General features: G+C 45.7%; 3 protein-coding genes across 4 annotated transcripts; 1 reads left to right on the forward strand and 2 right to left on the reverse strand.

Annotated features, from left to right (window-relative positions):
- Window positions 1-353: 353 nt before the first annotated feature.
- Window positions 354-5,006, reverse strand: LOC118213633 (coagulation factor VII-like). The gene is made up of 8 exons (XM_035392638.1): window positions 4,849-5,006; window positions 4,313-4,476; window positions 3,673-3,697; window positions 3,432-3,545; window positions 2,950-3,090; window positions 2,567-2,691; window positions 2,115-2,235; window positions 354-1,649 (listed from the first exon to the last, which is right to left on the reverse strand). The coding sequence occupies exons 1-8, from the start codon at window positions 4,904-4,906 to the stop codon at window positions 1,081-1,083; spliced, it is 1,317 nt and encodes a 438-aa protein (XP_035248529.1). The 5' UTR covers window positions 4,907-5,006; the 3' UTR covers window positions 354-1,080.
- Window positions 5,007-5,468: 462 nt separating this feature from the next.
- On the reverse strand, window positions 5,469-11,366 carry f7l (coagulation factor VII, like). Of its 2 annotated transcripts, none has more exons than XM_035393072.1 (8): window positions 10,652-11,366; window positions 9,412-9,581; window positions 8,985-9,009; window positions 8,665-8,778; window positions 8,255-8,392; window positions 7,783-7,871; window positions 7,420-7,540; window positions 5,469-7,149 (listed from the first exon to the last, which is right to left on the reverse strand). In XM_035393072.1, exons 1-8 carry the CDS (start codon window positions 10,743-10,745, stop codon window positions 6,599-6,601), a joined length of 1,302 nt encoding a protein of 433 aa, XP_035248963.1. In that variant the 5' UTR covers window positions 10,746-11,366; the 3' UTR covers window positions 5,469-6,598. The 2 variants fall into 2 exon arrangements, with proteins under 2 accessions (XP_035248963.1, XP_035248962.1); XM_035393071.1 differs by having other exon boundaries at window positions 8,255-8,395.
- A 98-nt stretch (window positions 11,367-11,464) lies between these two features.
- creg1 (cellular repressor of E1A-stimulated genes 1) lies at window positions 11,465-14,697 on the forward strand. The gene is made up of 4 exons (XM_035393073.1): window positions 11,465-11,787; window positions 12,804-12,923; window positions 13,536-13,734; window positions 13,922-14,697. Coding segments are annotated over exons 1-4 (600 nt in total). The 5' UTR covers window positions 11,465-11,508; the 3' UTR covers window positions 13,924-14,697.
- The last annotated feature ends 718 nt before the right edge of the window (window positions 14,698-15,415 follow it).

Raw genomic sequence — 15,415 nt, forward strand, 5'->3', positions numbered from 1 at the left:
TTTTCCTATTCAATTTCTCCGTATGACCAGCAACAAACGTGATGCTTCACAACATCACTTTTTAAGCTTTTGCAATGTGAGCAAATTAAAATGCAGCAGATCCTGCACCACATCTGCGTTATTCATTGGGGTTTATGCTGCTTCTGAAACTAAGTGCCTTCTAAAGACGTTTTGATTCATGTGCATTGTATGTTGTAGGCAACTAATTGATTGATTTGAATTATCCCAGGTGAGGCTAATTGTGAGCCAATTTAAGATAATCTGTACTGCCCAAATCTAGTTCTTTTTTGTGCTAAGTAGGTTTGGCTTTTTTATATATACACAGTTTATTCAATCTGTCACTCAACCATTCGTTTTTTAAGCAGATTTATGTAAACAGATTTACAATTACATGGGCAAATGGAGCTTTCGCATCATGTATGTGGACAGGAAAGCGAAGGTAACTGAAATAAGGTGGTTGCCATATAATCTGCAAATCTTTCCTTTACACCAAACTTCCTAGTCAGATGACTTGGTGTGCAGAAAGCTGAAAGCTATCTGGAAATTAGACCTTTACATTTTCAAGAGCTTCTATAAGTATTTCACTGTATGCAAACATTACAGGTTGATTCTACACTGTTTGTCTAAACTGTTTCATAAATCTGGCCCTGGAGCTTGCACTGTGCATCACCTGGTTCAAATAAACTTAACTAATTTGGCTCCCAATGAAATCCTGATATGGAATTTTCTTCTAGGGGTTCTTTTTGAAAGAAATATGTTGAAAGTGTGGCTGTGAATGAAAAAAATATAATTATGCTGTTTTTAAAAACATTTTATTTTATTATGAGCCTTTTCTAATAGTTAATTGCCCTAAGCAATACAGTATAGCCTTTTTTTTCATTAATAAGTGTGTGTGTGTGTGTGTGTGTCTGTGGCATGTTGGTATCCCAGTTCAGGACAGTGGACGACCAGAGGAAGACTACAGATAAATCACATGACCAAGTATAAATAAAATGCTGCAAGCTGGGTAAGAAAATGTGAAAGTGTGCCAAGAGGATTGCTGGTATTTCGCTGGGCAAAACAGGTGATATTTTTACGACATTATATAATCTCGGTGCCATTAATCGCCTGTCCGGCGGTATGCTCGTGAATCCAGTCCAGGTACTTTGACACGCGCGTGTATATCCCATAATTCCCCGGTCGGGCGCAGCCCTTGCCCCAGCTGACGATGCCGAGGAGGAACCGGGTTCGCCGGTACTTGGTGACCAGCGGGCCGCCGCTGTCGCCCTTGCAGGAGTCCTGCCGGCCCTCGATGTAGCCGGCGCAGAACATGTTGGCGGTGATGCTGACGCCGCTGTTCTGCACGCAGTCCTGCGTGCGGATGCGCGGCACGTCCAGCCTGCGGAGGACGCGGGAGGTGGGGCCGCCCTCGCTGCGCCTGCCCCACCCGCTGACGGTGTGCGTGTGGACGGCCCACAGCTCCTGGTCCGCCAGCTGCCGCCGGGGCAGGCACACGGGCACGGCGTACGGCGAGAAGCGAATGGGCTCCCGCAGCCGCAGCAGGGCGATGTCGTTGTCCGACGTCTTCACCACGTAGCCCGGGTGCTCCACGATCTCCGCCACCCGGACGGTCTGCTCCGATCCCTCGTTCTCGTCCAGGTTGTGCTCACCTGATCCGAGTAGCGTCAGTCAGTCAGCGGCGTGCTTGTGAACGAACGCTTTGCAAATGCGCGCAGTACAATGCAGTACAGTAGAGAGAAGAACAAACATCTTAAAGAGACAAACAGATTTACGTTTGTATACATTCACAGCCGTAACAAACATGGGCTACACAAATAGACAGTGCAGTGATTCAATGATCTTAAATCAGCATTCTCGAGATATCAATAGATTAATGGACAGGGCAGCCCAGCACTGTCCCTGGTGATCTACCATCCTATAGACTCCAACCCTAACAAAGCACGCCTCATTCAACAGCTAGAAATTTTGTCAAGCTGCTTATTAGTAGTATCAGGCGTGCCTTAGGGTTGGACTACAGTAAATGTCTACAGGATAGTAGATCTCCAGGAACAGAATTGGGCAGCCCTGCTTTAAAGAAATCCTACTGCCAGTGTGTAAAATAAACAGGTTTGTACCTGCGACCACTTTGAGGTGCTTGACATCTATCTTCTCCATGCAGTGGGTGGCGGTGAGGATCCAGGTGGCTGTGTAGATGACTCCTCCACAGAATCCCTTTTCTCCGTACACCAGCAGAACCTGGAGGACAGAAAAGCCCACAGATGCCTTCATCACAACAAACATCACAGACTCCGGCGTGAAGAACGGCACCAGCTCCTGCCACACAGGGAATGGTAAACACCAAGGTGTAACCCTTAAGAAGGTTTTTTTTAATGGTTCTCTTTTTTTTCAAAATTATAAGTCGGTGTTCTAGAACTCCATCGCTTTCAGTTACCAGGAGTGATTGTTTCATCTGCATTAGAATGTTCCGTTAGGAGCATTCTGATCACATACCCGTGATCGTACACCTTAGAGGTTTAAAGGGGTGTGAGGCTTGTGAAGGTTCCTCACTGTGCTGTGGTTCCTGTACCTGCCAGGGACAGTGACCCCTGGGGCATTCCGTGCCCCCCACGATCCTCGCCCGAGGGTCATCTGGGTCCGTCTTCTCTGAGTGGTTCCCCTGCAGGACAGGGACCGTCCCACAGGGGTAGGTCTCTAGGAGAGAGGGGGAGGAGAGCTTTGGTTGTTGTTGTTGTTGTAATTGATATTTGTCACGTTTGCTTTGGCCACACTGTGTGCAATGTCATATAAATGAGGTGCTTGAAATGAGAGGGAGGGAGGACGTGGTTCCCACCAGGGGGGCGGAGCTAAGCATGATGCTTAGAGAAACGTGAAAGAAAAGCTAGTCTATTTTAAAGATACATGGCACCGCACCCATGGCAACCCTGCTAAACTCCCGTTTCTGGGTCCCACCTTGAGCCAGGCAGCGCTGTCCATCCTCAGCCAGGAGGTAGCCCGCCGCACAGGAGCAGTTTCGGGATCCTCCCTCCTCCTCGCAGAAGTGTTCACACCCCCCGTTGTCATGCAGACAGGTGTCCGGAACGAGCTTGAATTCTGCGGCGAGGAAGACGATGCTGACGAAGGTGCTCTGACTGTATTGTGTTCAGCATGCAGCACAGCAACAGAAGGGACTGTTTTTTTTTCAATATTAAGTTTTTGCCTTGGGAAGAAAGAAATAGGCCCCTGTTGCCACACACTAAATACCTCCCCAGGACAGAATATGAAAATGCTGTAACACATAAACATTCTCATCTTACTTAGCTTGCGAGCAGGATGACAGTTTAGCAATCACATCTAGGCCTCAGCCACCCTGTGTATACAGAGATTCTCCAGGACCAGTTTAACACAGGGGGGTGTGGTCTTAGGGGGCGTGCTCACCCTAAAATTGAGATTACCTAGCTCGCAGTTTCGCCCGCTGAACCCCGGGGGGCAGAGGCAGTTGTAGGATGGCCCTTGATTGGAGCATGTTCCATTGTTCTCGCATGGACTGGAATGACAGTTGTCTTTAACTGTGGAGATTCAAAACACAGTGATGCAGCGTGACCTCATTGATCAGCTCCCTGGCGGACCAGCGATGATTTTTCCCAATGGCACATACTTCAGTTTCACCGCTGCCAAACAAAATGGCGTTCTCACCGTTGTAGTTTTTCCAGAACTCATCCTGTAAAATAAAATGGAGAAAATGAACATTTCGTTTCTCCATGTCAAAGGAAGCATGTGACTTAAAGCGAGTGTGTGTGAATTGGATACTTGTGAACTGGATCTAGTACACTCTCAAAATGGATATGTTAATATCCAACACACATTTTCTGCTACTACTTTTGTATTAGTTTTAAAGCATTTTATGTCAAAGCTACTACTTTTACGGTCATGAATATACAATTTATTTATTAATAAAAGGAACAAAAAGTGTTGAGAGTAACACCAAATGTGTTGTCCTTAACTAGACATGGGGGCGTGCAAATAAATGACACATCTGTTAGAGGGTCCACTGTGGCAGCAAGATCCTTCCTTGAAAGCAGGACGTTAGGGGTTTAAATCCTGGATAAAGCGTTACTGTTGCACCCTTGAGATTGAATTGCGCCTAATTTTCTCCAGCGGATGTCCATCTGAAGGGCTTATACACATTCTGTAAACCGAAAGCTATGCTACATGAGCAGCCCTGGATTATGGCGGCTGCTACACATCCCGTATCCCGTGACTGTGTGGCCTTGGATAAGGCTGCGCGGCGAGCAGTGAGGACGGCGCCGGTGGCGGCGGCGGGCGCCTCGCGTACCGTGGCTCGGTCGTGCTCGAAGACCTCTCGCGCCTCTTCGTACGAGCAGAGCTCCTCCAGGCACTCCCTCTCCAGGTTCCCGGTCTTCAGCTCCTCCAGCCAGCCCGAGTTGGCCCGCCTGACCCTGTCGAGGAGGCTGTGGGCCTCGTCCCGTCCCTGGAACACTGCAGGGGGGCGGGGGGGTCCCCAGAGTTACGTGTGCATGTTAAAGCCAAACATCTCACTCGGACAGGAAAGACACTGTTGGTGCTTTTGCCCCACCCCCCATCCCCATTATATTACAACCGTTACAGCAGAAGTGATTATATGAGTGTATGTTTCACTGCAAAATTAACTGAATTTCAAGCATTTGCAAAAACTTTAGTTTTTGAAGAAGCTGAACCGTGGGGTATGGGCCCAGATAGCGAGCGCCTGGCAGTGCTGACCTGGCGTAGATCCAGCCCAGAGTCGCTCGCTATCTGGGGGAGACTCAGAGATACCGGCGCGTGCGCGTTACTGCCTCTGTCGTCCGCGGACCCCGTGCTGTCCCCCGTTACCTGAGGCTGGAGCAGAGCCGGTGAACCCCAACAGGAGACAGGCGATTCGCAGCCACATGGTGAAATTCTGCCGCAAGTCTCTTTCTCTCTCTCTCTCCCTGCCCCAGTGTCCAAAGTCTGTCCACGTTCTTTACCCCGTGGTCCCTTGGGCCTGCCCCTTTCACAGTCGCCCCCATCCCATCCCCCCCCCCCCCTCTCCTCCCCCCTGGACCCTGAGATGAATAAGCTCCTCCCATTGGCTACAAAGCTGACCCCTCCTCCAAACCTTTCAGTCCTCTGGAGCAGGCTGCAGCTACAGATTCCCATTTGGCCTCACATCACTCTGGAACCTTGTTTATTTATGTCTGGTCATTGGCAATTCTTATACATTGTTATTGCCTGTGGCCTTGTGCTGCTCTCAGTTATTGATTATTCATTCTGACTTCACAGTGATTCATTGATGGATTACTCATGTTTCACTTCACCCTGCTACATGCTAAAGCACTTACTATTCTGTGGTTTCTTTATTCTTTGTTTTGGATTTAAGCCTATGTAGTATTATTTAAATCAGAAATTAGCAGAAAAAGAGGGACCCATTTACATCGTATGAAAGTACATTAAATGTAGTAAGTCAGTCCAGATAGGGATTTGGAAATAATGTTCTTTATTTATTTGTTAGATACAATATTGTAAATACTTGAAAATTACATTATGTGATAATCATTTGTAAAATGCCCTTTATTCAGCCTAATAATGTATCTGTATCTGATTTGGTTATTTGGTGAGTATGCTTGAGATTACCCTTATTTCAGTTTTTCATTCGAAAACACTTCAGGCTGTTTTTTGGGTCATTTTTGGCTCTTCAGGACAGATATTATGTTCAATGAACATGTAACTCATTCTGGATTATGGAAATAGATATACCAAAGTTTTACAAGGTTGTTCTAAATTGACAAAATACTTCAAATGTGGCCAGGACGGTGTCAGATGGCTGAACAAAATGATAAGTATAGTCGAAATAGCATAAATTTGCTAAAATTTAAAAAGTCCCCCAAAAGTCGATTGAGTATTACAGTATTCTGGGTGTTTTAACATGTATTTCATATCCTAGTTCTGATTATTATGGCTCATGGGGTGTTTTCTTGCACAAGACCCACATTTCCTCTGGAGATGCCATTAATCAGGTTGTTCCTGATGCAATTGTTATGTTTCATTCCCTTTGTTGTTATTCTTTAAACTGGTCTTGCTGGCACCTCCACAGCTAATGATAACCCCCTATCTATGTCAGCACGTACTGTGGGTTCATCAGAAAGTCTGAACTGATGGTGTAGGTCCACAGCACCATAGAGAGGACTTATGTATAAATAGGCCTCCAATATCAATATATTTGTTCATAAATTATATCAAAATCTGGTGGACAGATGTTTACTTTACACAACATTGTCATCATTATTACACCCTTCCTCAGTTTATTAATTACTTTGTTGGTGAATTAGAACTGCTTTCTTTTAGCCTTAGTCCTCTCTGCTCGAATAAGGTTAATTCAGTTGCCTAAACAGTTATTTTTTGAATACTTTGCCCTTTTCAGCTGAAGCTGAAGTTACTTAGAGCAGACACGCTGTATAAATGGCAGAGCAAGAGGCAGACTCCCTCCAAAAAAAATGCATTATCAGGAGTCCCGCAGGATATTTTCCAGAAAAACTGAGGTACCGCCGTCTACCGGCCACCGCTCCAGCGTGAACCTGGCGGTAACGGGGGGAGCTCGCGGCCGTCACACACCGGCCATGGTGGCGTGGATCCAGGGCAGGTAGCTGGAGACGCGGGTGTAGATTCCATAGAAACCCGACTGGGCGCACCCTTTGCCCCAGCTCACCACGCCCGTCAGGAACCAGGTGTTCCTGTAGCGGGTGACCAGGGGGCCCCCGCTGTCCCCCTGGCAGGAGTCCTGCACGCCGCCCAGGAAGCCGGCGCACAGCATGTTGTCGGTGATGGTGAGGCCGATCTGGGCGCGGCACTCCTGCAGCGGCACGCGCGGCACCTCCAGCCGCTGCAGGACGAGCGACTCCGGGCCGGACTGCGCCAGCTTGCCCCAGCCGCTCACCGTGGAGCTCCGCACCGCCGCCAGCGTGCTCCGGGCGAAGTCCCCGCCGCGCGGCGGCAGGCAGGCGGGCAGCGCGAACGGGCCCGGCACCATCGCCGAGTCCAGCCGCAGCAGGGCCAGGTCGCCGTCCGCGGAGGACAGGTTGTAGCTCGGGTGGACGAAGAACTGCGCCACCTTCTTCACCTGCTCCGTGCCCTCGTCCAACAGGCGGATGTGCTCACCTGGAGGGAGGACAGGATAAAGGGGGGAAGAGGAAAGGGGGAGACCGGACCGGAAGAAACAAGCAGGGAGGCAGGAGAGGGAGAATGTGAAAGTGAAAGGGGAGGAAGGGGAGAACGAGGGGTGGAGCAGATGAGTTGGGGGGGGGGGGGCGGAAAGAGGGAGAAGAGAGGGGGCAGCGGGGGCGGTAACAGGAACAACGTCAAACTTTGACACGGCGGAAGACAGAACGTGTCAAATCTGCCATTGTGGATCCAGCTCGTTCCACGCACCCAAGGTAACCCGCAGGTCCGTTGCCCGTGTTCGCCACACGCAGTGTGCAGCCGTGAGGACCCATCGGGTGTCCAGGATAATGCCTCCACATATATACAACCCATTATGCTCCAGCATCGCCTGAAGACAGAGACAGAAACAGAGAGCGATGGACTGGCACTATATATATGTATATATATACAATTACTGATATATATTTGGAGAGTATCTTAATTATAATGAAATAACATTTGAAATGTAATAGAAAGCAGGTTTGCATATGTTGACATGCAGTTATTATTTTAATGATGCTGCACATATAAAGTATGATATAGGTATAATGTGTATATAATGTGTGGGTTCAGTGCGGACGTGTGCAGTACCTGCCATGGGCACTCGCCCTTGGGGCACACGTCGCCTTTCACAATCCTGGGGTTGAAGCTCCCCACCACTCTGCCGCATGGGAAAGGGACTGGGGGGGAGGGGGGACGAAGGGAGGGGAGAGACAATTAGACACGAGCACAAAACACTGTTGAGAGACACTTCACTTGGAGAGGCACTTCCTCTCTGCGCAAACCTTACAGCGCTGTGCCTACGCTCTCGGCAGACCTGGGTCAAATACGTATTTGTTTAGGATTCAAACACTTTTCTACGCTTTACTGATCTTGTCTGGTGTATTGGAACCATGGAAATACTCTCAAAAAGTGCTAAATTACCCCAGGAAAGATCAATAGAGCACAGAATATTATTTGAATCCAAAACAAATACGTATTTGACCCAGGCCTGGCTCGCAGGCCTGTCTGTCTGATGGGGGTCGGGATTCGGGCGTGGCAGGGGCGCGGGTGGGGTGCAGACCTGCTGGCACGCAGGTGGAGTTGTCTTCAGCCAGGTAGTAGCTGGGGGCACAGCTGCACTGGAGCGGCGAGCCGGGCCCCTCATTGCAGAAGTGTTCACACCCTCCGTTGTTGTACAGGCAGCTGAGGGAGCTCTGGTCTGCTGCGGGCACGGAACAGGAAAAGACAATCGGACGGAAAGATAACGGGTCATCGAGAGAAGCCGCGACGAGGAATTCCAATCACACTCATCCCCCGATCCACCTGCTACCAGCCACAATTAGTGCCTGAGCATAAGTCAGACTCAGTGTTTGACAAAAGAAGCGACAGGCTCAGTCATACTACAGCCGGCCTGTTGCTTCTTTTGTCAAACACTGAGTCTGACTTATACTCAGACTTATGTACCTGCCTGACAGGTACAGGTGAAATTACCTGTGCCACAGTCCTTTCCCTCGAACCCAGAGGGACAGATGCAGGTGTAGGAGTTCACATGGTCCAGGCAGGTGGCTCCGTTCTGGCAGGGACTGGATTTGCAGGCATCCTCCTCTCCAGAGTGAAATGGATCAGAACTCATAAACACACAGATAGTACGCAGAACTCCAGTCGATTCAACGACCAGAGGACGGAACAGAAAACACTCACGGGAGAAGCGGTAGAAAGGGATGTCTAAAGTTCAGATACAGAAGAGTCACACAATGAAGGACTCAATATTACACAGGAGATAAATTTAATTTAATAAATTTAAAACATACCTGCGTAACTCTTCCAGAAATCATTCTGCAAAACAAGGCAAAATGTTGAAGCCATTGTGAATTTACGATAATTTCACCCCGGTAAATTCATTAGTTAATTGGTATTTGATCAGTAATGTAATGTAGTTCTTTTTCCTGGGCTGAAGGAGCTTTTTGGACACTTGGGGTTCAGGTTGTGCAGATTTTTTCAGGGATACACAAAAACAAAAATATTCCTGTATTATTGAGTTAGTCCTCAGAGACTGAGAATAGCTTAGTGTAATACTTCCACATTTCACTCTCAGACACTCTGAGCGTTTATATAAAATACTACATTATCAGGGACTCTATATGTCCGTCACTGATACATTCATTATCAGGGATGTATTTGTATCACACTCAACAGAACATTCTCAGAGCTCTGCAGTATTTTTAACTCAGTGCTCACCAAGTTTTCGGGAACAGTGAAGATCTCTTGTGCCTCCTCGTAGGAACACTTCTCCTCCAAACACTCTCTTTCCAGGTCCGGCAGCTTCAGTTCCTCGAAGAGGGAGTTGGCGCGTCGCGTTCTGTGTGTCAGCACACCGCTTGCCTCTGGTCTTCTCAGGAACACGGTCGCTGAATTCAACCGTTGAAGGGGGAAAAAAATCAGTCTTGGAAGACCATAAACTCGCCAGTCAATCATTGTTTTGTGAGATGAAGGCTGTTCCATGCGTGTGATTTCCAAAAAAACTTAAGATTTCTTACAAAGGTGAGCACTCCTGTCTTGAACTTCTCTTGCTGTCCTGATTAGATCCAGTTTGTTCTCTTCTTTCAAGACAGTAGTGCACATCTTTGTAAGTTTCTTGGCAATCTCATGCATGGAACAGCCTTCATCTCACATAAGAATAATTGACTGAGGAGTTTCTAGAGAAAGCTGTTTCTTTTTGGCAAATTTTTAAACGAAAATTGAATTTTCAAAATGCCATTGTACTAGATACTCTAGCAACTGAAAAGTAAGCTATTTTTTTTTTTAGCTTAATTAAACAACACAGTTGTTTTTAACTGCACTTATAATAGGTGTGCTTTCCCTAGTACCAAATTAGGACATTAGCATCAATACTTAAGGATGAGGTAACACAGTGTGTGGTTTAATGGCTGCTGAAAATTGGGCTTTGTAATCATATGTACAGTTATATAAAATACAGTTATTTAAAACAGTAAAAGTAATTTGTAACATTATCTGTGTCAAGGCTGCATTCTTTGGTCAGTTTAATGCTATAAAAGTAGACATTTATTTCAAAAATGTAAAAATTCTCAGTGATTTCAAACTTTTGAACAGTAATGTATATTTTAAAAATAATAATAAAAAAATCATTTTTGGCTGTGAATAAATTAATTTACAAATAAATTGGTGTCTAAGTGACACCAATTTAAGTGACCTCTCTCTCTCTCTCTCTCTCTCTATATATATATATATATATATATATATATATATATGATGTACTGCTATTTCCTTGGTCTTTTTTTCAACATTAAGACTAACCTTGTAATTATAAACCTACCTAAGGGTAGGGAAAGAGAAACTCTGTGTTCGAGTAGCTTCCTTTTGAGACCTCATCAGGAGCTCCTGTTTGGGATGTCCCAGTGGGTCTGTGTGTCAGACTAATTCCCGGGGTTTTTTATAATGGCGACGAAAAGGCTCTTACCTCCGTGAGTTCCAAGGCTGACCGAGATCCAGCAGAGAAACAGTAGCAGGTAGCGGAGCGTCGCTCTCTGTGCCTTGGACTCCATTGCTGTCATTGCAGGGCTTCTGGAGGATGGCTCAGGACCACGATCAAAGTCCAAATGTCTCTGACGCAGAGCCCGGGACTGTTCTCACACCACATCCTCACACAAACACATGCCATGTACATATGTGCCTCCTCACTCACCTGCACACACACACACACACGCCATGTTGACACACACATATACGTATCATCACACCGTGTAGACACACACATTCACACATGCCTTGATCCCCCAGTCCCCCATGAAAACACATATACTGTACATTTTTGGCAGTTGGGATTGTCCAGTGATAAATGTAAGATCAGAATGTTTGAGAGTTTCTAATGTAAGATGCTCAACCACTATTTGTCAGTGAGCAAATATTTTTGAATAATTATGAATAAACACGGATTTCATTTTTACAGAATATTTCATGGACGTGATCCGCCAAATGCAAAATGGTCTTCCTCGGGAGATGTACTACACATGCACTATGAGTGTGTCTGCGCACTTGTGTGAGTGTTCATGGTGTGTATGTGTTCGTGCGTTACCCAACAGAGCGTATGGGCTGCTCACAAGCCACACAGCCGTAAAGCGAATAAGTTCTCTGGACAGCGTGCCATGCAGCGAAAACGTATTTGTGTGCGATCTTTCCACCATCGTACTCAACCAATAAAACGCAACTGTGGTTATCACGTGCCACCACTGAAGCGGTCATATGATCACAAAAAATATAAACAGCAAGAGAAATCACGTGAAGCGCCAAACGTTTTGAAGGACGCCAGTGAGCAAAATGGCACTGACAGCAGCACTAGCTTTGGTATTTGCGGCGATCCTCGCCGTGCCATGCGACTTTTACAAAATTCCTCCCCACGAAGAGGTTGCCAGAGTAGCAAGATTCGTCGTCAACCAGTGCGACTGGGCATCAATGGCTACCATATCCACCCGTGATCCGGTGAAAGGACTGCCGTTCTCCAACGCGTTTTCCGTCAGCGATGGCCCAGTGGGTTACGGAACTGGTGTGCCCTACATGTATCTCACCCACTTGGAGATCTCGGTGCAGGATCTGCAGGTATCCAAACACGTCGTCGTGTTCACGTCGAGACTCTTCAGCTAACTGGCTCTGAGAAGAGATGGTTCTTCCCTAGCATACGAAATGTGTGGCTAGCTGTTAATGTTGGTGTTGTATAGCCCACTGATGATTTTCGAGGACAAGTCATGCATAAGCCCTAACGGTGAAAGCTAAGCCTTTCTGTGCGTTTGAACCGAACATCTAAAGCCAACGATAGTGCGTATGGCTATTTGTACGGTTTATTACTCCGGGTAGACTAAATTATATAAAATCGATGGGTAAAACTGTGTTCCCACAGAATTACCTAAAAATGGAAATATATTTGTTGTAAATATCGAAGATGTGCAAAAACCACAGTAGATAGGACTGACATTTCAAGTTCGTAACGTATGTAAAGACCTCTAGTTTGATTGGTGCGCATCTTGCCTGTGTGACATTGATAAGAACGCAGCTGCTGTGTCATAATGACTCAGCTCATTTTGGGAGATGAGGCGGCATCTTTGCCTGTGCGCACGGCCAACCTTCATAATACTTGAGTCATGCATTCATTTTATAATGTGCTGGCGAGCTCTTTCACAACATGTACAGTAAACTCAAATGAAAGTTGCATAACAGCTTTTCTTGACAGTGGCATTTAGCCTAACTGTTTATGATGTGTGTGCAAGTTTCAAAACGTCTTAAGGCTGCAAACAGCAGTTCTCCTTTCCATAAACTCCAGGTCAATAAACAGCTGCCTGGAGTAGTACATCATAAAGGAGTGATGTACTACTGGCAGCATGGCTGTAACATATTAACGCTTCAAAGAGTAGGTTGTGTGGAATGTTTTAGTTTTTTTTTTTCAAAATTTTAAGTTTTCTAGAACTCTGTTGCTTCAAGTAGCGATTATCACATCAGCATTAGAATGTTCAGTTTAGAACATTCTGATTGAATATTTTTCGATCTAACCCCTTGAAGTGTTCATTATGTGCAGGTGTATGTGTTTCTGATGTTATGAGTCTGTGTGTATCTCCCCTCAGGTGAATCCCCAGGCCTCTCTGTCCATGTCTCTGGCTCAGACAGACTTCTGTAAGACCCAGGGGTATGACCCCCAGAGTCCTCTGTGCGCCCACGTGATCTTCGCCGGAACAGTGTTAGAGGTAAGAGGGCGCACTGGACCGCTTCTGTAAATTGCCCAGCTGAATAAATGGATTGTATGCAAAGCATGTGCGCTGTGTAAGTCCGTCCTCTTCATGTATTGTGAGAGTACACTGTCCAGTATCCGCTATGTCAAAACATTGCACACTCAATGCTTTCTGTCCTCATTGTGTCCAAGTCTGCCCCTTGCTCTCTGTGGAAAATGTTTTTATTTTTTATTTTTATCTAAGGTCTTTTGGTCAAACTATATTCTCTTTCCTTACATCACAAACCCAGCACGACCCCATCCCCGTCATTGTAAAGCTAGTAGGTCTTCGGAAACCTAAAATTTGTTTACATGTTTATTTGGATCCCCATGAAAAATCTGTCAGCGCACAAAAATACTATGTGGGCCAGTCAAAAACATACCCCGTGTTTGGGGATTCCTGTTGTTCAGGTGTGGTCTGTATTGGGCTGGTGCAGGTGTGCATCGTGGAAGGACGGTCCATGTAGGGTCTACTGAGGTGCTGCGTGGGTGTTTTTGTGTTCAGGAGTGGACTGTGGTGGTGTGCTGTTCAGGTGTCAGTGTTCAGTGGTGCTGGTGTTCATGCCTGGGTCATTTTGGTGGTGTTCAGGTAAATGGGACGGAAGCAGACGTTGCAAAGAAGTCGCTGTTCGGTCGACACCCGGAGATGGTGGACTGGCCTGCGGACCACGACTGGTTTTTCGCTAAATTGAACATCACTCAGGTGTGGGTCCTGGACTACTTTGGTGGAGCGAAAACCGTCACCCCGGAGGACTACTTCAATGCCACACCCTACAAGAGCTTCCACTGTAAGTTAATTTGCGTTTGTAACAGCTTAGCTCCTGTGAGCTGATCAAAACCTTAGTAAGACCCATTAGGTCTTCAATTATGAACCATAATTCATTATTATATTCATTATGTATGTCCATTATGAACATATGAAATTAAGCTTTGAAATGGGTAGCTTCAGAGGATTAAAAAGCTTTTTATTTTCAGGATGGCCACGTGTCAAGGACAAGAAACTGGAGCAGAGGCTCATTGCTCATTCTTCATTGCTCTCGGCTTCAGGCGAGTTTGGCCAGGTTTGGCCTGGTTTGACCTTGTTTGGCCTGGTTTCCTGCTCTGATTTCCTGGGCCGTGATCCTCGTTTTCACCTAAGAGTGCTATTGCATACAAGTAAATGATATGTGAGAAAGTATATTATTTCTCTTAAAAAATGCCTAAGTAAGTCATTTTTAATCATGGTAATTATGAAGAACTGCTTAAATTAATAATAAGGGGTAATTGTTAATTCAGTTTTAGTGTAAGTGTTTGATTGGCCCATTAATTTTTTTTCATTGCACATTAATATTGCCTGGGTCAGTCTAAACGTACACTAAAAAGGAAATATCAAAGAACAACTGCTGCAGCCACCAATAGCAGCGTGGCATACTGACCACAAGAGGGAGCTCTTTGTCCATTGTACACAGAAAGCTGGAAAACATTTTGTGTGAGGATGTCTTGAATTTACTTTTGCAGTTATAGATTTTTGTTTTATAACAGCCAGGACTGAATGTACATTTATCATGCATAGACTGTTTCTAAAAATGAGACATATTTTTTTATTGGTTTAATACCTGTTTTGATAAGATAATATAGAGAAATTACCCTGTCTAGATTTTATAATGGAATTTTCTCAGGGTACTGATCAGTTATACATTTATATTGTAATAAAACCCGAATAAATGTATCAATCAATGTGATTTAATAAAGTACTGAGTTTCTACTTTGTACTATGCAATTACAGTTTGTTGGTAGTGAAATGTGTGTAGGAGGTACATCATGCATCATACTGTAGTGACCTGGTTGTCTGTGCTGATGTGGTGGTAACGTTATGATTCGAATAAGTGTTTCATTTTGTCTAAGACAGGTTTATGGTAGCTCTGTGGTTTGCAGTTCCTGTAGGGTTCTGAGCACAGATCCCACCTGCGGGCCGCGCGATTAGCGCAGGTGCAAGCGTTGATTAACGCAGAGACAGACGGACACTCCAGCCTTTGAAATGCGTTGACAGAAGCTGTTTGATACTGCGACCCCGAAGGGAAGTTACTTTCACCCAACGGATGTTCACGTGAGGTGACAGTACAGCGTCGGGTGCAGGTCACAGATAGCAAAACTTCTGAAAAAACTGGCCTCATTTACAGACACGTACTTATCTGTCTGCCCAAACTAGGATTATCTTCAATGTAAGTTCCTTATCTTTACAGTTAGAAGAGCACAACTGTAATTCTACCACAACAGCACAATAGACACAGTTCGTTGAAAATGCAGGCTATCCGAGAGTAGAATTATAGGTTCACATCAGAAATGTTTGTCAAAAAGTAGTTAAGCATGGGAATGTTATTTGTTGTGTCATTTTTCCATACAAGAAAAAAAAAATTTTAAACGTAGAGGTCGTTCAAAACCTGACTGGAGACTTGATAGATCGAAAGCCTGGCGTCTCAAGACCAGACT

Source organism: Anguilla anguilla, chromosome 15, assembly GCF_013347855.1.
Source record: "Anguilla anguilla isolate fAngAng1 chromosome 15, fAngAng1.pri, whole genome shotgun sequence".
NCBI lineage: Eukaryota > Metazoa > Chordata > Actinopteri > Anguilliformes > Anguillidae > Anguilla > Anguilla anguilla.